The sequence below is a fragment of the Bidens hawaiensis genome, unplaced genomic scaffold, assembly GCF_021521415.1.
Source record: "Bidens hawaiensis isolate Kalapana, Puna unplaced genomic scaffold, B.hawaiensis_p1.1 tig00049705_1, whole genome shotgun sequence".
Taxonomy (NCBI): domain Eukaryota; kingdom Viridiplantae; phylum Streptophyta; class Magnoliopsida; order Asterales; family Asteraceae; genus Bidens; species Bidens hawaiensis.
The window spans coordinates 8,688-33,943 of record NW_027498890.1 but is presented as its reverse complement, the minus strand read 5'-3'; the positions used below and the strand labels follow the sequence as shown (position 1 = coordinate 33,943).

At 34.6% G+C, this 25,256-nt stretch overlaps 2 protein-coding genes across 2 annotated transcripts; both read right to left on the bottom strand.

Moving 5' to 3' along the window:
* Positions 1 to 9,979: 9,979 nt before the first annotated feature.
* Positions 9,980 to 13,609, bottom strand: LOC143598149 (beta-amylase-like). The gene is made up of 7 exons (XM_077076444.1): positions 13,519 to 13,609; positions 12,619 to 13,017; positions 12,379 to 12,543; positions 11,350 to 11,610; positions 11,054 to 11,263; positions 10,735 to 10,974; positions 9,980 to 10,285 (listed from the first exon to the last, which is right to left on the bottom strand). Exons 1-7 carry the CDS (start codon positions 13,585 to 13,587, stop codon positions 10,088 to 10,090), a joined length of 1,542 nt encoding a protein of 513 aa, XP_076932559.1. The 5' UTR covers positions 13,588 to 13,609; the 3' UTR covers positions 9,980 to 10,087.
* Positions 13,610 to 19,327: 5,718 nt separating this feature from the next.
* LOC143598148 (uncharacterized) lies at positions 19,328 to 23,672 on the bottom strand. Its single transcript, XM_077076443.1, has 9 exons — positions 23,628 to 23,672; positions 23,421 to 23,526; positions 23,228 to 23,231; positions 22,010 to 22,443; positions 21,490 to 21,931; positions 21,191 to 21,369; positions 20,715 to 20,975; positions 20,132 to 20,607; positions 19,328 to 19,933 (listed from the first exon to the last, which is right to left on the bottom strand). The coding sequence occupies exons 1-9, from the start codon at positions 23,670 to 23,672 to the stop codon at positions 19,328 to 19,330; spliced, it is 2,553 nt and encodes an 850-aa protein (XP_076932558.1).
* Between the last annotated feature and the right edge of the window lie 1,584 nt (positions 23,673 to 25,256).

Here is a 25,256-nt window from a genome sequence, read left to right as displayed (position 1 = left end):
ATTAATCACTATGGAAGGTGTTCCTAACCAAGAGCCTGGAACGCTATCCACCTTAAAGCATATTTTCGTTAGTATCCTTGACTGGTATGTTCATATCCTTAGGATAAAGGTATGTTCCTCATCTACTTTATACTTTTGAACTTTATTACCTCAAAATCTAGTTTACTGACTTAAGCACCGGAGGGGTGTTAGCCAGGCTAACACCCACCCATCATCAAGAATTTAGTGTTTTGCAGTTATCCCAAGGATATGTTATTTTCACAACAGTCAGAGGTTGATCACCTCACACACGAATAAGATATCCCTGATATCTCTTAAGGTTTAAAGGTCTTCACCTTTCCAACGAATGCCTGGAGCGCACGAATAAGATATCTTCGATATCTTCTAAGGTTTAAAGGTTTTCACCTTTCCAACGAACGCCTGGAGCGCACGATGATTCGGATATAGTTCGAGGCAGGCGGACCAGACCAGCTGATAATCCGTTTGTTATTGGCTATATACCGAAACCTTAAGATAAGTGGCAGACGTGTCACACATACGGTTTATAACATTTTCATGTTATCTAAGTTTTATAACATTTTCATGTTATCTCAAGTTTTGGCATTTACATTCCCGTACGTTTGGGACTTTCCCCAGTATTATCTCAAGCATAGACATTTTCATGTTTCTCAAGTAAAGGCCTAGTCGCCAGTGCAAAGGCTTTATCGCCAATAAATGGGCTTTATCGCTAGGATTATCTAACTTTGTTTTGACAGACCGAAGATCGGAAAATCACTAAATGGAGAAATGTTACAAGGTTGTTTTTGACTTAGCAAAATTCCAGAAACATGATACTTCAAAAAGCTCAACAATTGGGGACATCATATGTAAGCTAACTAGATTTATAAATGATCTCCATGAAGGTACTCCTTACACTTAGTTCTATCACTCAATTTATATTTCAAGGTATGATATTTTGGTTTGATTGTGATAACTCACACAAGGCATAAGGGTATATTGTCCTTAAGATATTTTATTTCAATTCCTAATAAGTCTTTTGATTATGTTTTATTAAAACATAAAAGTATTTTATGTTCAGGATAATATGTTCAGGATATATGATCATCAGGATATCTTAATACAAAGTCTTAAAAGATACTTTTTCTAAAACTATAACTCTTGAAGTATTCAGGGAGCGTGTTTCCAAAATACATTATTTGAAATAGCAATTTATTTTAGTAAATTAAAGACGTTTAACTAAAACTTACAAGTTTCTGAACATAATGCTTAAAACCAAAAGATTATATTATGACTAACCATAAGTGTAGGAAAGTAAAAGGGCAACACCCGGGTTTCGTCTTGAAAAGCCAAGATCCCTCCACCCGAATATTGCCAGATGTCCAAAAGTCAAGATAACATGGGCTTCGTCTTGGAAAGTCAAGATCCCTCCACCCATGTATCCTAATATCCTAAGCATAATATTGTTCAAGACAGAAAAGTAAATTGTTCAACAACCATTACAAGCCAACATCAAACCAACAAACACAAACACAAAAAAACTGGGCTCAAGCTTTTTCTTTACCGCCATCACTGCCCAATTGATCGGCACCACCGACCGCCTTCTCAATCGCCACATCCACTGCCTCCTCCACAACCTTCTCTGCTCCACTCGGACCAGCCTCCTCCACACTTTCACCATTAAGATCGGCCAAAACCTTCTCCCATGTTGTCAATGTTGTCCAAAGCAAAAACTGATGCGAATTTACCTACAAAAGTACAGGTTAGTAACTCTAACCCTTAAATCTTACTACTAACATGTCAATGTTTCTTACCAGACATAATGGAACTGGCTGATGGTGAGGATTCTTGGAGACCAGACTAGAAAAGAAACGTTCTCTCCTCCTCGTCAATGATGTAGAAAGAAGATAGCTTTCTCTCGGTATCCTTCCTGGGAGGGGCAATCTCGAAGAACTTCAGAGCTTCAAAAGACAAAAAAACATATCAATCAGCAAAGATCTCAGCGTATATCTTCAAGATAATGTATCCTACTTTTGGAAACCCAAAAGTATGGAAGATTCTCAGGATGAGGAAGATAATCTCTCCTAACAAAGAAGAATTGTCTCTTCCATTGGTCGTTATTCTGGGTATTTCTCAGAACAAGCGGGGTTCGGCCGGATTTGGTTTTAAGAAGGTATCTTGAAGATCCGTGGCTGCGAAGGTGGTACACGGAAGCAAGCTCAGAAAGGATGAAATCAAGAGCATGGTCGGCGATTAATCTTTCCAAAACAAACAAGGTCCACCAAACCATGGGCATGGTTTGGGAAAAACTAAGGCCGGTTTTGGAAAAGAACTCAGTAGTAAAGGCAGGGAATGGGTACGAAAAACCGATTTTAAACGGCAAAAACGAGAAACAGATCCAGGCTTTTGAAACAAGATTAGAAGAAAGGGGGTCTAAAAAACAAATCCCGAAGGAAAGCAACCCCGAGACTGGAGGTTAATAATGTTAGTATCGCCAAATATACATATCTCACTCGCTGGACTAGCAAGGAGATTTTGTGACACAAAATCTTCAACACCGGACCTTTGAAGTTTTGGACTCAAGATTTGAAAAGATGAAGATCAAGAAAAATAAGAAAAGATTATATTACCTATGATTGACGTTTGAATGAAATGGGAATATTTATCTTGGATAAATATAGACGCTCGAAGGCCACAGATGATCGACATGTGCAACGAGATCTTCCACACCTGCAGAAATTCGAAATTCAAAATTTGAAAATTTTACAGCTGTAACCCATATCTACAGCTGTTAAATTTGGGGACAATTGTTAGGGCTCAGATTTTCAATATCCTCAGCAAACATTATATTCATAATAAATCTAGGATGCGGTATCCTCTAAGGTAACAGGTATCCTAATTATGTTATATAAACTAACGCATTCTCTGCTACTTTCCTTGTTTACCAGGTCAAAGATAGTTGCATAAATTCCCCAAAGACTCGTACTTTCAGTTAATAAAGCGTGGCAAGAAAGGAAACATGCTGATTAAAGGGTTAACGGCTAATTGGACTGATTCCTTAGTTTCCTAAATTATAGGCAATAGTTATTAGACTTGACTCATTATAAATAGAGCTACTAACATTGATCAAAACACACACTCTAGAACTAGAGAACTTACTAGTACTCGCATTCTTTGTAATCACTATCAAAGTTTAAACTCCACACTTGTAATCACCTTTATTATTAATAAACCGGTGGTGATAGTTTTCACCACCCGAGGTTTTTTTCTTGTTATCCTCAGGTAGCAGGTTTTTTCCTCGCAACAAATCTCTGTGTTCAAGCCATCTTTACAAGCACCTAGTCCTGATTTACTAATTTGGTTACGAAATCACTGTTGTTGATTTTTGACCAAAACAACTGTATAAGAGCCATTAAAATGGTTAGCTAATAATAATGAATCAACATAAACTTGAAGATATCTGACCTTCATATCCTTAGCTAATTGTAAACAAGCTATTGGGGCCTCATGTTCAGCCTCATTATTAGTAGTCTGAAATTCACAAGATATAGATAGAGGTATAATGTCCCCCTGTGGCGATTTTAGCAGGATACCTAGACATGTTCCTCTTATGTTAGAGGCACCATCAGTATGCAAGGTCCAACTTTCCTTGACCTCCAATTGTTGAACTTCTTTTTCTACTTCTACAAGTATATCCTGGCTAAAATCAGCCACAAAGTCGGCAAGTGCCTGAGATTTGATGGCTGTTCTTGGCTCATACAAGATATCGTATGCACTAAGTTTTACAGCCCACTTTGCCATCCTACCTGACATTTCCGGTTTTCTCAAAACAGTCTTAATTGGATAGTTGGTTTTTACATGTATAGAATGAATTTCAAAGTAATGTCTTAATTTAGTAGAAGCCATTATAAGTGCTAAAATTAATTTTTCAAGATAAGAATACTTGGATTTAGCATCTAGTAGACTTTTACTTACATAATATATCGGATGTTGTTGACCTTCGTGATTCTTGACTAAGACAGCACTTATTGCGCTCCTAGAAATGGCTAAGTGCACAGATAATGGTTCACCATCAACTGGCTTCATCAGGAGTGGCACTGAGGATAAGTATTCCTTCAAGGATACCAAAGCCCTTTCTTGCTTTTCTCCCCATTCAAATTTCTGATTCTTTCTCAGGATATCATAGAAGTCTTTACACTTCTCTAAAGATCTTGAGATAAACCTATTGAAAGCTGCAATTCTTCTGGTCAACCTTTGGACATCTTTGACGTTTCTTGGCGATTTGATATCTAGGATGGCCTTAATCTGCTTAGGGCTTGCTTCTATTCCTCTCTTGGTGACCATGTACCCAAGGAACTTTTCTACTTTGACTCCAAAATGTCACTTGGCAGGATTCAACTTCATGTTGTACTAATCCAAGATGTCAAATGCTGTTGCCAAGTCTTTGAGATGACCCTCAGCCTTCCTTGACTTTACCACCATGTCATCTATGTAGACTTCCATCGTGTCCCCCAGTTGGTCTTTGAACATCATGTTGACCAACCTTTGGTATGTTGCACCTGCATTCTTTAGTCCAAAAGGCATTGCAATGTAACAGTATATACCTGTGGGAGTCATGAAGTATGTGTCTTCTTGATCTAAAGGCTCCATTTGAATTTGCTGAAATCCTGAGGATGCATCCATGAAGGTTAGTAGTTCATGGCCAGCAGTTGCATCCACCATTGAGTCAATGTGTGGGAGTGGAAATAGGTCTTTTGGACATGCCTTATTCAGGTCTGTGAAATCCACACACACTCTCCACTTTCCATTCTTCTTTTGGACTACAACTAGATTGGCCAACCATCTAGGATAGTGAACCTCTCTTATCATTTTGGTTTTGAGCAACTTCTGCACTTCTTCTTGTATGATAATGTTTCTCTCATGAGCAAACTTCGTTCGCTTTAGATGTACCGTCCTGAAAGATTTATCTATACCAAGTTTATGAGTAATTATGGATTTAGAGATACCTGTCATATCTTCATGTTTCCAGGAGAAGGTAGAAGCTCTTTTCTTTAAGAATGATACCAATCCTTGTTCGATATCCTGAGACATACCCGATCCTATCAAGACTTTGATCTCGGTATCCTAAGGATCTAAGGATACTTCCTTCACATCCTGGTCCCTGGCTTGCAGAACCTCCCCTGGTTGATTCTGTAATTGCTATGCTTGAGTAGGCTTTGTAGTCCACTTCATTGATGAAGCATAACATTCCTTGGCATCTTGCTGATCGCTTTCAATCTTGATGACTCCCCAATGACTTGGGAGTTTCACACATTGATGATAAGTTGAGGGTACTGCCTTCATGTTGTGGATCTAGGGCCTGCCTAATATCACATTACAACAAGACAATGAGTCAATAACATAAAATTTTTGTAGAAAGTTAGTTCCCTCAATATATAATGGAAGTTTGATTTCTCCCAAAGTATCCTTGGTCTTGCCACTGAACCCTACAAGGACTAAGGATTTCGGGATAATCTCCGTTTCCAGGATATCCATCTTCTTCAAGGCATCCATCTGGATAATGTTAACAGAGCTTCCTCCATCAACGAGTATCCTGCGCACAAAACAGTTAGCTATACATAAAGTAATTACCAAACCATCATGGTTAGGATCCACAAGGTCACATCTATCTTCCTCATCGAAGGATATGATTGTTTGAGTTGTTAACTTGGAAGTACGGAGAGGTCTTTCTCCGTTGTCCATCTTTGTTTCTTTGGAACCCTTCTTATCTGCTGAATACGATGTTCCACAGATGTCAGATCCTCCCGAGATAAAGGATACAACCTTAGCTCCGGGTGGTGGAGAAGGTGCCTTTTCAGGTATCTTGACAGGATCCTGACTCTTGTTATTGTTTCTTCCAAACAATTCCTTCAGGTATCCTTTGCTGAGAAGGTATCTTATTTCCTTCCGAAGTGCTATACAATCGTCAGTTTGATGGCGAAAGTCTTTATGGAATGCACACCATTTGGACTTGTCTTTGTTGGATCCGGACTTTTCATTTTTCTTGGGCCATCTAGCCTTGTCACCCATATCCTGCATGGCACATATAACACCACTGATGTCAATGTTAAAACAATATTCAGAGATTTTCGGATACTCTTCATCATATTCGTCTTCTTCCACAGCATTTATCCTGGAATTATCTTGCTTGGAATAAGGCTTGGGCATAGAGAACTTATGTGGAGAGTCTGACTTTCGGTTGGTGGACTCATACTTCGGGATAACTAGGTTTCCGTGAGCCTTCTTGTCATCCTCTAGCCGAATGTATCTTAAGGCCATGTTTCTGACTTCGTCAAGATTCCTACATGGAGTCATGACAAGGTCGTCATAGAATGGAGAATCCTTCTTCAACCCCATCTTGAAGGCTTCAACAGCAGCCGCCATGTCGAGGTTGGGGATATCCAAAGCTTCCCTGCTAAATCTAGTTATGTAATCCCTTCGGGATTCATTGTTATGCTGAACAATTCTATATAAATCACCTATCATTTTCTCAAAAGATCTACTACAAGAAAATTGATTATTGAATAGATTAATTCAAATGAGCAAATAAAGTAATAGTATTGGAAGGAATACTTAATAACCATTTGAGGGCTGGTCCCGTTAGTGTTGAACCGAACCCCTTGCATAGACAAGTTTCTTTGATGTCAATAGGGATGGGGTTGATCTCCATTCTTTCTCTGTACTGGGCTACGTGTTCTTTAGGATCCATAGTGCCATCGTACAGCTTCATGCTGGGCGTCTAGAATTTCTTGGGGATCTCCACGTCGCATATAGGCCAAGTGAACCTAGATAATCTGTGACTGCCTACCGGAACGTCAGCTATGGGACGTATTATCCCGGGGATATTGGAAATCATATCCTTCATTTTCTGCAATCCCCTGGCTATCTCGGGGGATTTCCCCTTATCCTGCACAGATTCACGATTAGTGTATAAATTAGCATTAAGTAAATTGTTACCGAGATCGTGGTTAGGTCTCTGGTATCCTGGGCCTTAACGACTAGTTCCTCCATTGAGAGTATCTTCAGGATAAGGTGATGTCTACATAGGGATATCATCTCCGACATGCACTTCAGAGGACATCATAGGAGATCCTGACGAGAATATGCTGGCTGGCATGGTTGAACGAGGGTGCATGTTGATGGAGTCTGGCCTCGTTGGTCTGGTTAACTCCGAGGATACAGGAGGGTAAATTCCCCAGTATCCTGACTGCTGCTGAGATGGAGTCCTTGTTGATTGTGTCCCAATGATCCGGGATTCTGAAGGATAGATGATCCTGGAGAATTAAAATTAAGAACCCTGGGCATGATTGGAGTAGCCTCCTGTCCTGGCTTCTTTTTGACCCCTTCAATTTCCTTGAATAGCCTTGAGTTGGTCTTCTCTTGCTGCTTCATGTGAGTTTTGACCTGTTTCATCAAAGCAAAAATGTCACTGTTAGAGATAACCGGATGTAGCTGTGTAGAGGATCCCGCGTGTGGTGGAAGTTCTCCTACGGGCTGAGAGCTCTTTTTTGGAACTGATGGAGGTCCAGGGTTGGCACTTGAAGCAGTGGTGACCACCGGAACAAAAACATTACTGATTTTTGGTTGTGAGGCCATAATGAATGGAAATGAAAGTGATTGAGAACAAAGTAAATGGTTTTAAAGGATTGAAGCACCAATGGTCCCATGATGGGCGCCAAATTGTTTTGGTCAAAAATTAACAAAGGTGATTTCGTAACCAAATTAGTAAATGGGACTCGTTGCTTGCTTGATATGAATGCAAAAAGTGCTAGAACACAGAGATTTGTTGTGAGGAAAAAGCCCGTTATCCTGAGGATATTAAGAAACAAACCCCGTGTGGTGAAAACTATCACCACCATTTTATTACTAACAAAAATCGGTTACAAGTGGTGGAGCTCAAACTGGATCGTGATTACAGAGTGCGAGTGCTACTAAGTCTCGAGTGATAAGAGTGTGTGTTTTGATCCAAGTAATAGCTCTATTTATACACAAAAGAAGCTAACTAATATCCCTAAAATTCCGGAGATAATTGACTCCTTCCAATTAGCCGTTTGATTCCCACATTTCCTTTTTGAACATGTTCTGTTTAAGGTAGCCGTTTGATTTCCACGTTTCCTTTTTCAACACGTTCTATTTAAGGTAGCCCAGCTGTAAGTCCGAGACTTTAGGGAATTATTTGCGCGTCTTATTACCTGATAAACATGGAAGAACAGCGAACATCCGTTAATTATACAATATATCTAGGATACATGTTACCTTGGAGGATACCATATCCTGGAGTTATCTTGAACATATCGTTTGCTTAGGATACTGAAAATCCGAGCCCTAACTGGCATTAGAATTGAACTCCAATTGCACATTACACGAACACATGGCAGTACCCAAATTAAACGATATCCAAAAAAGGGGTTAATGTTCATATCATACCAGGGTTTCGATGGAAAACCAGGGGATGGTGAGTCTGTTTGCGATGTTCCTCTATTTGCTAAAAAGGAAATAAGAAAATACAACTACAGGGGACATGGAGAAGGTAAACCCACCATAGATATGGGGGAGGAATAGAAACCGTCTGGAGTGTATGAAAGATACGATGAAACTTCCCTAAACAGTTCCTTCTAGAAGATTTTTAGTGGGTTTTAAGGGCTTAGATTGAATCTTGTTGACTTTAATCGGTCATGATTCTCCCAAAAGTTGGTTACCATTATGGGGAACAATATAATATATAATTATATGGATTTTTGCCTCAATTTTAGTACTTTACACTAACGATCATCCTTCACGTGCCATTCATAGGAAAGTGCTTTGCTCATTTTACTCTAAACTGTGTGTTTATGTAATTTGATAAAGGACCCAATCTATAACATTGAATATACTAATTTTTTTCCCTCAAATAAGAACGACAAAAGTTGTAATTTAGTCTAAATTAAGTATAGTTTTTAGGGATTTTTACGTATATTTCCTCATTAAGCCTCTTAATTACATATCACCCCAATGTTAAAATCTTAATTATGTATTTCCCCTTATAGCATGCAATTACCATTTTACCCTTATTATGTGACAAAATTTATTCATATGCCACCCATGTTAGAAATATTTAGCTTATTAACTATGTAAAAAATATTTTTGATATCTGCTAACAATTAAAAAATTGACTCCAATAATGTGCTAATAATAATAATAATAATATTAAAGGGGTTACAAATTTTATAAAAGTTTACAAACATTTTAGATGAATTTCAACTTGTATAATTTAAGATTTCAGTGCGTCGAGTGATATTTCGGAAATAATATCCATAAATTTAAATTATTAAATCTAGACGTATGTCCATTTAAGCAAGTCCAAAAAACAAGTACTACTTCTTATATTTAATAATATTCATTTCACTTTTGTAACATTAACTACACCAAAGTACTAATACTAATAATAATAATAATAATAAAAGAAACTTTTACATATATTTCCTCCTTAAGCCTCTTGATAGTTTCGATATGCTTGTTTTAGCACGGACTCACTTTGGGTTAAATTGGAGATATATGCAATTATTGTTGTTAGAAAGGGGATATATGTAAATACGTCTTTAACTAGTTCATTAAGGGTAAAATAGTCATTTTTTTAGTTAATTTTAATGTTTTTTAAGGAGGGGAAATATGTAATTGATTTTTAAGGGTTGGATAAATATGTAATAAGAGAACTTAAGGAGGGGATATATGTAAATGCCCCTATTTTTAAGTATAATATGGTTCTATTTACCAATTTAATGTTTTGCAATATTGTTATAAATTTAATGAGCATTTTAAACTTAAATTCAGAATTTGTATCAAGAGAACATTTTTTTAATCACTTTATCATCTTTTAGTAACTATAAAGTTAATCAAAACGTTATTATAGAGTTAACTATTTTATTTATAATATGTATATGTATAAAATCAAACGAGCTTTTTATTTCTTATATAACAACAATACAGAATATGCCATATTACTCTTAAACTTGCATCTGAATTCGGACAACTCTTGTTGAAATGGATAGCTGCAATCCTTCTATCCATTTTCTTAGAAGAAAGGAATCATGTTTAGCAAACCATCAATAAAATCATTGAGTGCACCCCCCACACTCATGTCTGTTTGATCATAGAAGGGGAACGGTTCAAGCATTTCTGTTGCTTTTAGCAGCTCTTCGATCGGAATCTCAGGTTTTGATCTCTCCAATGGGACAACGTATGTATATTTTTGTGGATCAGCGACGTATGCCTGGAAACGGATTGTGCATTTAGCCTTTATGAGTCAAATATGTGCATAAACTCTTTATGTTTTCTTTTGGGGTGACATCAAGAACCCGTTAGAGAAAACTCACAGGCCCCGCCAATGTGTTTATTGTATTACCCCTTGAAGATATAAATGTCGTTTTTTTTTTACATTTTTTGTTGATTTTGAGAACCTGTTAGGAAAAACTCATGAGTCCATCAATACATTGTTTATGCTAGACATGTGATCTTCAAGGGGTATACTAGTGAGATGGATTAGTATCTATATGTTAGAAAGAATCATGCACTTACCACTGTTTTGTGATCATTCGAACCCGTTAAGAAAAGCTAACGGGCTTACCAATACCTTGTTTACACCGGGTATATAGCCTTTAAGGGATTAAATGTAGCTAGAGAGAACCACTACATAAGTCTTATATTTGAGTGTTGGCATACCTGATCAGCATGCAGTTTCCTCACAAATGATTTGAATATCCTAAAATTCTTCTTTTCTAGTAGCGCATCTCCTAATCTAAGGAAGGTCAAAGCTTCCATCTTTAGCTTTGGTGGTCCATTTTTGCTAACACCATTTGGCCTCACATTTAGAAGAATTTGATTATAGCCATTGCGATCGTATCTTTGAAGCGTGTTTTCACCTGCCATAAGAACTTCCTCTCTTTTGACCGCACTAAATACCTGTTTTATTTTTTTCACATTTGAAGTTACCATGGTTTCATATATTTTCACATGAAAATTGTTTTTTATTTAACTAAACCAGTTGTACAAGTTCTTGAGGTCCACTTTTTGCAGCTGCATCTTGTTCAGAGTTCCTCATTTCTAAACAAGTGAAGTTGAAAGCACCATAATGCCTTGAAAGCATGCGTGCAATCGGACGATAACCATCGCGATCATTTAAATTATAGTATCCCGCTGTTAGCTCGGCAGCATGAGTATCATCTTTATACCACCAATGCATACCTGATACCTGCACCGTTTTAGCCCAAGCCCATTCTAATTAGAACCAGTTTTGATCAATATACCGCGGCTAAAATATTTTGTAATTCTAATTACCTTGCAAGCTAGCTTCACTTTACAACCCAGGAAGGCTTTGTTGGCTTCATCCAAGATCTGATCACCATGTATTATCAGCTTGCTTGAATACCAAGTCAGGAAAAACTTTCCCTTATCACTCAAGTAACCTTTTGACCCAAAGAAACCTGTTGCATTTGGATTATCATTGTATTCTCCAGCATCATCAGGCAATCCCCATTCCGGGTGTCCCGCATTCATTGCAGCCTCTTCAAAATCGGCTTTCAGATATTTGTCGTAGCACTGACAATTATCGTTGTCTATATTAGTAACCCGATAAACAAATTTCTTCTCAATATGTGGTATTATATAATTAAAATCATATAAAATAGTGTTTGGATTAGGGTGTTAATCGTGTCGGGTTGAGTTGTTTAATCTGACAGTGAACCAAATATGTATCCGTGTGAAAAACATTAATCATAACCTAACGCACTTAAAATCGTGTAACCCGAACACCACCCGTTCTACCCATTTAACTAAACGAGTCAAAAAGGTTGGTGGGTAGTGATCAAGTTGAAATGTGTTAATCTGGTTGTTGGGTTGAAAAATGGGTTAAGCGTGTCATAAGAGGGTTACTGGGTCGACTTGTTTAATTAAACAAGTTAAATAGTTAAAGTAGAATAGGACCCGCTATTTAACAATGTCATCCCGAAAACGTTAATTAAACATTTCAACCAGAATATGACCCATTTTTTAACCGGGTTAGATGTGCCAACCCAAAAGCTTATTATATTCGTCATATGTTCGGGTCGTGTCTAAAATTGCCACCCTAATTTGGATGTGCTTCTGATTGTTTAAGTCATAATTTTCAAAGAGTCAAACTTTTAAACGCTTTTAAATCATAATAATAATATATTTAAGAAAATAATATATTAAATGACCCAAAACAACGCATTTAATAAAAAAGGTAGATTAGATTATGAAATAAAAGCCAATAATTGTCATTCGTCAGTTATCAAATAATAATTAGTTTCAAAACACAAATCCAAACATCATCTTAGCCTCTCCCACCTGAAATTCGCCGATGCCCGGGTAAACCCATCCTTGGTTTTGCGGGTATGACGGGTACCTAAGCTCGCCCGCAGGACCTAGCCCGACCTCAATATCTGTAAACAGTTCTGCATCCAAAAACTCAGCCATGTTCTCTCTAAAGCTCTTCATGTAGTCACTGTATAACTGCAATATTTTGTACAAGTCAATAGATTTATTTATTGAAGCCATTTGATATAAAACACAACCAATGGGCCTAACCTCAATAGCGGTACGACCACCAAAAAGTGGTTGATTATCCACCCCGATAGTCAGGTACTCGATGTTACGGTTGCCGGTTCTGTTGGTATAAAATATATCGGGGTCGGTTTCTCCAACGTCTCGAACCCATTGCGGGATTGGAATGACGACGACGTCACCAACGTTCCCACCACATTGATGAAACGACATCACAACTTGCATTTTGAGCTTACAGTCTTGAACAAGTTGGAACAGTGTCTTGTAAGCACTCCAATCATACTCTTTTGGTCCTTTGGATTCCACTATCCCCCACCAGACGTCACACATCACGCAGTCCACCCCCGCGCTGTGTAGCTGCTTTAACTGCTTTTCCAGCCCGGCTTTGTCTTTGAGGGTGTTGTCGTTTGTGATGATATCCAACTGTTCATATCATATCGTCTCATATCATAACAATTCGTCTCATATCGTCTCATATCATAACAGTTTAGTGTACGCTTTTTTTTTTTTTTTGGTTAGAAATCCATAACTAATTACTGGCAGATACTCATTTGCTACGTCATGTGGGAAGTTCTTGTTTCGTAAAAAACGAAGGAACATGAACATATGTCTGGTTCGATCGTTTATATATGTCCATTCATATACATCTTAATGTTCATTTATATTTTCAATTAAATTTGTTTATTACTAATATTAATACTGTTCTAGAAGTTCAGGGCAATTTGTCTGCGTTTATGATCGTTTAGAATACTAATAAGCATATATAAATGAACACACAAACATGTTCTTTTTCTTAACAATCGAACATGGACAAGAAAATCAGTCCGTTTGAGTCCGACTTTGTTCGGTTAGAGCTAAACGAAACAAACATGGAAAACCTGGGGGTCTTTTGGCTCGTTTATAGCCTAAGTTTAGTGACATTACCTGAAGCATAACATAGATCGGAACATAGTTTGCCATCATGTTATCTTTCGAAGGGGGTGATGCCTGCATTTTGCAAAGTGTGAGAGATGAGTGTATATGCCTATTAGTTTCGGTTCTTTCCCTTTTATAAAGTAAAAAAAGAATAAAATATTATAGTGATTGTTTATTTTTTTTATTTATTTATCTTTAATAATTCAAAATACAAGATAAATAAAAATAAAATACGACAAATAATATAGATAAAATCTCGTTCCTTTTAGAATTCAAAATTTTTTAAGAACTCCTATTAACTAATTGTTTTATTTCTATTTTTTTATATATTTAATATTGTTTGATAGTTGTTTTATCATATAGTATATCTAATTTTGTGGTTACATATATGAAGTTTACATGGGCAAATAAAGAAATTAGATATCTATTTGAACTTATTTATAAATAGAGAGCAAATTCAGTACCGGTATCGAAATTGGACGTACTGATTTGGTAGTTTTGAGTTTCGGTATCGGTACGGTAACGGTATTTCCCAAAATTTATCTTAAATGCCGGTACCGTCCCGGTACCGAACCGAAACTTTTGGTACCGGTACCAATAATTCACGATTTTCGAGATCGTGATTTTCGATACCGGTATGGTACCGATCTCATCCCTATTTATACATGTGTAATAAGTTAAATGTGTGTAAAAACAAATTTTCTTAATTCTAATCATAAAGTTACATATACAAAATAACAACACTAACCTAAAGTAATACTAAATTTCTAATATATAAAATGAATTTTAAAAATAGTTGATGTTAAGAGTTCTTAAAACAATACTAAATTTCTAAAAATGTAAAATAAAGAGTTTCTTGTTGTGAAACAAGCCTAATAGCAAATCAATATGACAAAGAGTTGTAGGGAGAAAGAGAGGAATTTCATTAATCAGATATGTATTACAATAAGGTACAATGAGAAGTATATATAGGATAGGAAAACTTGGGGAGGAAGCCAATCTATATTGGTGTTGATAACCATAATATTAATATATTTATAACACTCCCCCTTGGTTATCAACTTAATACGCTTGGAGATGCCGCCTCATTAAAAACCTTGCTAGGAAAATCCAATGGGACAAAACCATAGCTAAGGGAAAAAGAGTGCAGCGCGTATTATCTCCCCCTGATTTATATACCGTTAAAATGGTAAATATCGATCTTCTGTGAAAGCTTCAAAACTTTTGTACTCAATCATTTGTGTCTTCGTCCATTGACATATGTGTTAAGTTGAAGAATGTTGCATGATCTTCGCCCCTTCACGTGAAAATTTCTTTTGTGATATCTCGTAACCATATACTAATGTATTGATACCCTATTGTGTTTCTCTGCATGACAAGACTAACATAACTTGTTTTGATGGGTTAGTAAAATATAAACGCATATCTTTCATACCTGAAATACATGCTTTAACCCATTCTGATGTCTCCTAGCTAGACACATGCCGATAAATATAAATAAAGAAAATAATAATCATATATAGCTAACAATACGATATAATGCACTTATGCATTTAATTGTGGTATTTCCGAATTAATAATAGTTCATATTCAGGGAGGAAATGATATTAGAGTGCATTGTTGCACATCCTTTAACATACTCAAAGAATGAATCTTGTCTTTGGTAAAATGTTTCAACATCTTTTAGGTGCACTTTGATGGATTGATAAACATATAATTACACATATACTCGAACTGCAGGTCGAGCAATAATCACATCATGTCAAGGTATTTCAAAAATTCTCCTTCTAAAAGTTCTGCAGTTTCTCTCGATGATGTGTACATCATCATTGTAAACTGTGATTATATGAACTTTTAAGAGTAAAATTTTGATAAAAATATGGCTAATTGCATCCAACTTATCTCCCTCTTTATCAAAATATTTTATGATTGTACGTACCACGCCGAATCCGACTATTTAGCCCAAATGCAATATCTTAAGCTTGTAGCACATTTATTGATGCTTTCATGCCGATGCTTAGGCGTTTTCAATCCATCATAAAATTCTTTCCATCTTAACCAATTATTAATGTGCATTCACTCCTCATGAGTTTTGCTACATGAATTTGCTCATTTGACACATCAATTTATATATCATATATCAAAACCCATATTGTACCATTCTTTGTTTATTAAGATACGATAATCATTAGGTACAATTTCTTCTATGTATGTTTATTGGTGCACAAGAATTACATCCTTAAGATGTTTCAAGTAACCTTTTAAGTATTCACGTGCTAGGAACTCTTCAGGAGTTCCAGCTATATTTAACATATAAAATAATCATAACGTATTCAAATATGAATCTGTATACAACATGAGTCATAGTGTTCTCGAGAACATAATTGACATGATTTGATAATTCAAATCCTTAATAGACTTTCATGTAAACTTTCAGTATCAACTGAATCACAATATTTATTATACGCATATCAATTCTCTCTCCGTTCTACCAGACTATTTAGGTATCAGAAAGTAATTGCTTCCACCACTGGAGAATGTGTCTCCTCAAAATTAATCATGGATCTTTGCAAAATCCTTGTTCCACCAATTTTGCCTTATATCACTTAATTGAATTTTCATAACTCACATAAAAGATCCGTTTGTATCTAACACATTTTACAACTTTAGTTGTACGGACTGTTGGTCCAAAAACTTTCCGTTATTTAGATAATTCAACTCAGCCCTATTTGCGTCTTTCTAATTTGGCCAATCATTTTTCATAGGCAGATCTTAAATCATGATCCTCATCATTTTCAAGAGCTATTTTATATACAAAATTATAACGACGTCAACTTCATTTCGATTCCATATATCTTATAGACATGATAAAATACAATTTACTGAGAGCTCTTTGTTTTTAGGTACCTAAGGTTTTTTCAATAACCATCATGTCTAACGTCTCTTAAGAGACCTTTTTACTATACCTCAACTTGACCATCTTTATTACTTGCTCCAATTTTTGAGGAATCGTTATTCTTGGAATCGACTAGTCTACCACGCTTCAGGCGTGCCTTAGACTCACTAATCATTACCAGTGTATGGTTGTCCTTCCAGGACGTTTATATTAATTGGAGCATAAGCAGTTGTTATAGGTGTCTTAGTTAGACACTTTGTTTTGGTCAGTGAATTGTCTGGTAATTGATTCGTTAATCTTTATACATGAATTATTCTTTGAACTTTTAGTTCATATAATTTAATTTGAGGATCAATGGTAATTCAAACTAATTTCGTTTCCCAACTGCTTTATATCTCCCCCTAATGTTGGGAATGTTACTTCACTAAAGTGAAAACCAATGAGCCATAAACAAATATCTCATTAATAGCTCTAACTCTTTAATCATATATAATACCGACATAAATTCCCAACTTCCTTTATGGTCTCATCTTTATATCTTGTGGTGGATTAATTTCAATATACAACACACACGAAATATTAGATGAGAGATACTTGGTTACTGACCAAAAACCAATTGCAATGGGGAGGAAGTCATAACGTGTTGGCTCGATGTGAATGCATGTAAAATAACAAATAACCAAATAAAACATGAACTTTTGCTCTCATGATCATTGACGTTGCAACCAATTGTAGACATTTGATGATCGTATCAACAAAATCAATTCGTCTATTAATAGTGATTTACCAAAGTAAATATGAAAATACAGAGTATGGTGCTTGCTATCTCATTAGTTAAGCCACAAATCACACAAACAAACTTCATGTTGTGAAATTGATAACCATTTAGACGATGCATCGATTTTAAAACACTAAATGGTATCATGTTAGGATATGCGTATCCTTTTCTCATTCCATAACATTTAGGGATTCACACCCTTCTTTAGTTGGTAAATAAATAATTTCTCTTGAGAGCAATATAACATGTAGAATTATGAAGAAGAATATTTTGATTCTTCAATAAATTTCACATCAAACTCGGTGTGGTCTAACCGGTCATGCCATTAGATAATCATAATTCATAAACTTCAGGTTTATGATCGTATATGTGTTACGCTTATTTAACACAATACCAAAAAAATATGATAGAACAACGTATTGTCGTTTCAAGCGATCATGTGATTTCACTTTTATATTTCCATATCTTGTCCTCATATATAAACAATCCCTTTGCCACTTCTGGTGATCGGTCTCATTATTAGCATAAATATCATTAAAATTCTCATGCTCGATCTCATTATTAATATGATCGTTCTTACAATCTTTTCAATTATGCCAATGATCACAACGATCAATATATAGTCGTATTCACTTTAGGGATTGGAGCATAACCAAACCAATTTTATGGTTTTTCATTATCCATCAAACATACTTATATATAATCACTTCAAACGTTTTATACATTTTAATTATATGCTTCTTCAGAAGCATATTTGAGGTTTGACAAATAAAAGTTTGTCTTATCTGGTTTTTTCACATAATTATTCTTCTCTTCATATAACAAATATTGAAAAGTAATTATATGAATGAGTCATGTAAGTTTTATCATGCTAATATTTTATAGCCGTTAATAATAAGATTTATGGAGAATGACACTTCAAGTCTCATATTTGAACATATTTATACTCTTTCATAATAGTGATAATAAACCATACCTTGGTTTATTTTTTCTATTACAAATGATCACACATAGAATACGATGTATACCATAAATATAAATTATATAATACATGACGTCATAACATGTCACTTTATGAAATAAGTTTTTAAACTTTATGAAACAAGATTTTTTTTTATTCATCTATTACAAGCAGGTAAATAATTTATACATTATTTTAACTTCGTTCGGCTCATATAATAACAATAACAAGGAAAATAAGCAAACAACAACAACCAAATAAACAAACAAATAATCATGCAAACTAATTTTAGATGAAAAATAAGCGGATAAACTTGTTGGCCAGATTTTCGTCAAGTTTATCTTCTTAACTAGCTTTCAATTCTTTTTTCTTTATTTTAAACTAGGGTAATAACCCGTGTTACACACGGGTGGAAAACATATCAACAAACAATATAAAATATAAACTACATATTCAGTCAAGACAATTATTTGACATAAGTTTTTTTACCCTCAAATGTATAAAAGATGTTAAAATATGTGTATAACATAAAAAGAAAAAACATTATAAATAAACAATGCAATAAATAAGAAATAATATAACATAAATAAACCATTAGACCTGAAAAAAAATAAAAGAACACATTATTAGTAAAAGATTTTGTAATATTAATAGAAAACTATGTTTACAAATACATACCAGTTTGAAATTGTATCACATTAAGCTTCTAAAAATCTCTTTGTAAACAACGTTTGTTATTTTATTTGTAAGTTGTGATTCTTTGTCAAGTATGACTAACTTAACACCGGCTCTACTCTTCACTCTTGACAAAGCTACATAAAGTTGTCCATGTGAAAAAACTGGATCTTTTAAGTATAAGCCAACTCTAGATAATGATTGACCTTGACTATTGTTGATGGTCATGGCAAAACAAAGTGCAATAGGAAATTGTCTTCTTTTTAACTTGAAAGGAAGTTTCTTATCCGATGGAGTCAAACTGATGCGACTAATTAAGGTACGATATCCAGTACCAAAAACAACTTTAGCTTCAATGACACGTCTACCGAGACTAACGACTTGTAGGCGTGTACCGTTGCCCAATCCCTTTTTATGATTAATAATCCGTAGTAACATAATTGGGACACCAACTTTAAGAACCAATTTGTGATTTGGCATTCCAGACGTCTTTATCCTATTTAGAAAATCAGAAGAGTGCTAACATACGCTCATTAATTTCCTGAACAACCTCATTTAAAGGTGCCAATAGTGCCCGATCTTGAAAGTAAGTAACTTCGTTGAATCTGTCTAACATGTTAGGATAGACAAACTGAATTAAATCACCAATTGGATCTAATGAATTCAAAATTAGAAGATCATCCAGAATCTCAACAATTGACTCTCCATCATTTGGACCACCAACATTCCCTTCACATATATCCAATAGCCAATCAGCAAACTCTTTGATCTCTTCAAGATTTGAGGATCCACATCCAACTATAAGCCTCATGTTCTTTGTAAGTTTAAGTAGTTTACATTTTGACCAAATGTACGAAGAATTTATAGAAGCATTTACAAATTCACTTCTAGTACCGTTTGTAACAACGGGCAAAATCTGTCGGAAATCACCACCAAAAACAACCACCTTACCTCCAAATAATGCTTCTGAAGTATTTGCGGGATCACCTGCCACAACATCTTTTAACGTCCTATCCAATGCTTCAAATGCGTGCTTCTGAATCATGGGCGCTTTATCCCAAATAATTAAGCTTGTCTTTTTCAATAATTCATACACGTCTGTATTTCCCTTAACCTAATATAGAAAACACATAAAAACATGATTAATGCAATGAATGTATATTAAAATTGAAATTCAAACATATGAAATTGAATATTAAGAACAAAATCTACTTATAATATTTGTAACTGGACATTTTTGTTAAGTCAATGGGGAAAACAAAAGGTGTGAATAAGATTCCAATTAGGAGATATAGTGTATGATAAATAATACTGGGCATTGAGAATCTTCAATTAGATTAATCAGAATGAGAAATCTTGAGTGGGCTGTTCTACCACCCTCCAATAACAAAGAAACGATTCCGCTTGAGGCAACGTTCAATACAACTTCTCCCTTAGACCTTATGGAAGCAGATAAGGTTTTCCATAAATACATTTTGCCCGTACCACCATAGCCATAAACAAAAAATACACCGCCTCTTTTAGCAACCAATGAATTCATTATTTCATTAAAAACACCTTGCTGTTCATCTGTTAACGAATTAAAAAGATGATTAAATTCGTTAGACATGGTTTCGGTGTCATAAGAAAGTTCTTCAACCATCAATGGATTAGTTGCTCTAGAAATAGAATCCTTGTCTGGAAAAGGCATCTCCTTATACTTTCTGAGAGTTGAGTTATTAGGAACAAAAAAATTTTCAATTTCAAGCAATGTTAGGTTCTTTAGTTGTTCTTCGTTAAGACTTAACTCTGCAAAAATAAAATAACATTATGTATTCAAAAAAAGTATAAACAAAAATTATTTTAAAAAAATAGTTGTACAGTAAGAAAATGGATTAAAATTTTGTAAATCGTACCCGGATTATTGTGATCCTTTTGTTGTTTGTATAGAATGCCGTCAACTAAAAGTTGCCATGTGCTTTCCCAAACAAAATGAGGTCTAGATAAACTGTATGTAATCAACATTGTAGCAAATAAATGTCGAAGATAATAACCGGTGGAAGTATAACTTGCTTCTTGAATGGCTTCTATATACTCTTTATCGTCATCTAAAAGGCCTCTTCTATAACATGCCTCTCTAAAAGTATCACAAACAACTCCATCAACTGTTCGAATGTCTTCAAAACATTTAGGACTTTTAATTTTATTTAATAGAATTCTTAGGTAGTAAGCTTCAACGAACGCGGGTGGAACAATATGAACTCTCCCTACTGCAAACCCCTTTTTTCGCAACTCCCATTTACGTTGTTTTTTTTCCATACAAACTTTGTTGGAAACTCAGAGTAAGTGAGATGGCTCGCAGACTAGTACTTCTTATTACACTCAAACCAACCAGTAAACATTGAAGACGCATTAGTGGTTTTGTTAAGTACATCTTCAATATCATCATCAGCACCATATATTACTTGGTGTTCACCAGGTAAATGAAAAGCGAGCCTCATAACTAACGGAAGCCTATAATGCACATCAAATGCAAATATTCTCCATGTGGCTTCACATACTGAAACATATCTGCAGTCATAAAATGCTTTAATTTCGTCCAAATTAGGATCTTAGTTATCAGAATTTGTATTTTGTACAAGCGAAATTGTCGCTCGATCTGGACCCTTATTAATGTATTTAAACAAATACTTGATCAACCCATCTTGATTGCACCACTCGACATTTATATGGGCTTGAAATTTTTTTAATAGAGTCTTGTTATAGGGAACAACACTTCTATTCTCTAAATTTATATCTGACTTAACAACATATTCTCCATTATCTCTTCTTTTGTAGACAGGAAAGCCTTCGGAATCGATACTTGTTTCATTTTGAAATCTTTTTGGAAAATTCTTGGAACATCTTTTATTAACCATGCAGGTGCATTTAGGGTTAGCCTCACCACATGGACCGTGAATCATGTGATCAGATACAAGCTTGTATAGCTCCGGTTCACTGTTCTTGTTTGGAATTTCAGCAGAGATAAAATTATCTATCAGTTGTGGATTATGAATCTTGCTTTCTGCATGCATAAACATGCAAATATGCGCGTGAGGTAACCCCCTTTTCTGAAATTCAATCGTGTAAACAACTGCAAAAAAAAAAAGAAAAAATCTATTAAACAATGACTTTTTTAATATTTAATAGTCATAATATAAAAAGATGTTACCTGCTTGAACCTTTCCAAACAAAGACTTTTCCTTCAACTCTTTAATCATTGAATCAAGCTTGAGCTTAAAAAGTCTACATAATATATCAGGTCTATCCTCAGACTTTAAAGTAGTATCTTTAAGAAATCTTTTCACTTCTGGCCAATTGGGATTACATGTTATAGTTATGAAAAAACCTGGATAGCCATACCATCTACAAAGGGTCATAGCATCTAGATAATTTTGCATCATATATAGTGCTCCCCCGGTAAATGAGGAAGGTAGAACAACACGCTGACCAACCGTAGAAAGATCACCATTTCCGGTTGATTGAATACCTCGTAAACTTTCGTACGTTTCACACCTAAGATCATGTTGTTTAGCACGAATATAATGTAATCTTTGAGCCTCAATCATGGTATATTCGTCAACTAACATCTGCTGAAACAAACGCCTACCATTTAACGTCACTTAAAATTTATTTGGCCTATCTTGAATCCGATATGCAAAAAACTCACGCATTGTAACCTTCTTACGTTTGGCTGTAGATGAAGATGTAACATTTTTATGAGGTATGTTAACCTGATAACTATCCTCACCAAAACATACGACCTTCAAAGTCTTCACATGGATTGACATGGGTGTTTGGTCCCAACACCAACTTGTTTGGACAATCAATTACTCAATAGTTGGAAGAATTCAAACCCACGCCGGGATTCACAATTGTTAGAGTAGAGTTTTCGTTCAAAAACCTTTTGAAACGAAAAATGTCGGGTTTGAAAACCGAAGCTTGCATTCTATTCTCCTGTCATGTAGAAATTAGAATGGTTGATGATAAAAAACAATCGTATAAATATAATTTCCTTTAATTTTTCTTAACCGAAAATAAAGATATTTGGAGTAATATGATTTGCATTTGGATTATATGTAATATGATTTTCAATAATTATGATTAATATTAGCCTTAATATTTGCAGTTACTGTTAAATTTACAATATATATTATGAAATATATGAATTGTTTAAAATTTGAATTTTGAAAATATTAATTAAGATAACCGTTTATTTATGTTATGCTAAAGGAGTTAGTGCAACTTGCCAAAATCTAATACGGTTATGGAATGAGAATGTAAATTCATGTTTTAAGCTGCTGACCTAAAGAAGAAATGTGAGTCTTGAATCCCTGTAAGGTACATGCCTATGCTTCCCATGTGTAACATCCACCAGAGACATTATTACCAGACTGCAACCACAAAAAAATTTACAATATATATTATGAAATATATGAATTGTTTAAAATTGGAATTTTGAAAATATTACTTAAGTCAACCGTTTATTTATGTTATGGTAAACTCTCAAATGCAATCTGTTTACAATTATATTCAATTCAAATCTTTTTTTATTTTATCTTTAATACACGAAAATAGAATACCAAAAAGATAGAGATCTGAATGTGACGCACCAGCAGCAGCAGCAAGTTCCTGAGTTGCAGCCTTCTCAACCACCAGTTCCAGATGCATCACCATCACCACATCTCTCTATAAACAAAATCAAATTATAAGAATAAGAACTACCAATTTTGTGTAAATAGACCTATTATTAATGGACGGATATAACCTCTTTTGAGTAAAATCCTAACCACGCCGAGCAAAAGATGACGGGATAACCGCAGTGCAATAGGCATCTCAGGAAATAAGATTGTATCTGTCAAAAGCAACTGACTAAATTAACGTGCGAAACATTAGGGTTTATGGCGATGGCAAGGTTAGGGTTGAGAGATGAAAGATGATTTGAAGTGTTAAAAAAATCAACGATCAATCAATGAAGAGGAGGGTTTACTGCGATGGCAAAGTTAGGGTTGAGAGAATGAACAGGGTATTGGCTTCTGAAAATCAAACGAAGGATTCTGACGGTTTTGGTTCATTGAACAGCAGGGTAACGACAGTAAAGAAGTTAGGTTGAGAGAATAAGAAGTGATGATGTAAAATGGGTATTGGGTTATCGGGTTCCTCTCCACGGGTCGCGTGTGTTTTAATTTAGTTGATTAAATTTAAATGTGAATATGTGGAAACTATAGATATGGAAACTTGCTTGCATGGACGCCTATGTGGATAGGCTAGTAGAATGACATGTAGAGGCATCATTTTGCTTTAATATATAAGTAAGATTAATGACTTATTATTCAAATCAGTAATTTGTTCATTATTTAAATTCCTATAAAGCATATGCAACAAAATCATCATAATCCTAAATGGTAGATAATTCTTTAAAAGTTATATTAATCAGACAAACTAGTAGCTTAATAAATCACCACAAATAAAAGAGGTAAATACAATAATTAAATCAATATTATTTATGAATAAACACGTATTTTCTTTTCTTTTTCTTTTTTCTATATTTAAGAAAAACATCAATTAATGCAAAAAATATCAATATTATTTTACAATATACATTACCAAAGATCATATCATTCTAATATTCATCATATTCATACCATAAATATGGTACATCTTTTAGGATATCGATATTATAATTAGCTACAAAATATACGTATATAGAACTTTAAGCCAATAATTTATATAATCAAAGATAATCTAAGAAGGTTTAATATTCATAAAAGGGAACAAAATAATCAACTAGAGAAAGTAATGTTTTTAAATAAATAATTCTTTCGGAAATCATTACCTTCTCATTTTATTGATTCCAACATTTAAGTTCTACTAACAGACTTATTTTATGATACCTCAAAATTTCTTGCGTAGATTTTAAAGGATGAGTTGTAAAAATACTAATGTAAAACTTGAACAAGGAATAACAAAGATAAACAAATGTAAAACTAAAAAAGTTCATAACTGAGTTATGTGTGGATTTTGGTTTTCAATTGTATGACTGATATGTTAATAAGTCACACACAAAAATTATATATAATACATCCGATTTTCACATAGTTTAAATTTTGTATTGATTAATAATCAATACGTTATCATACCATATAGTTTCGTTAATTGTTCTATTAAAATTTCTTTCTTTTCTGTTGTAGTAACCTTGCTCCCTCAATGAAGCAAAGTGTATATTATTTTTATTCTTGTTTATTGACATGTATTGAAATAAATAAAACCAAACATGATAGTGGGACATACCACAAAAAAAAGAATCATGGATGCCATATCTGATATAACTCGTATAGGAAAATACCGACGTACCTTGTGATAATCCTATCCAACTTCAAAAGCAAGTCATGCTGATAACGTATTATGAAACAAACCTA

Coding starts and splice junctions, on each gene's coding strand:
- LOC143598149 (XM_077076444.1), bottom strand. CDS start 13,587: ATGCAGGCATCACCCCCTTCGAAAGATAACATGATGGCAAACTATGTT. Junction 13,018..13,518: donor CGATCTATGTTATGCTTCAG/GTAATGTCACTA, acceptor TGATATGAACAG/TTGGATATCATCACAAACGA. Junction 10,975..11,053: donor CTCAAGAACTTGTACAACTG/GTTTAGTTAAAT, acceptor AAAATAAAACAG/GTATTTAGTGCGGTCAAAAG.
- LOC143598148 (XM_077076443.1), bottom strand. CDS start 23,672: ATGCCTATTGCACTGCGGTTATCCCGTCATCTTTTGCTCGGCGTG. Junction 21,370..21,489: donor AATCAAGATGGGTTGATCAA/GTATTTGTTTAA, acceptor TTATGACTGCAG/ATATGTTTCAGTATGTGAAG. Junction 19,934..20,131: donor TTGAAGATTCTCAATGCCCA/GTATTATTTATC, acceptor TTTCTATATTAG/GTTAAGGGAAATACAGACGT.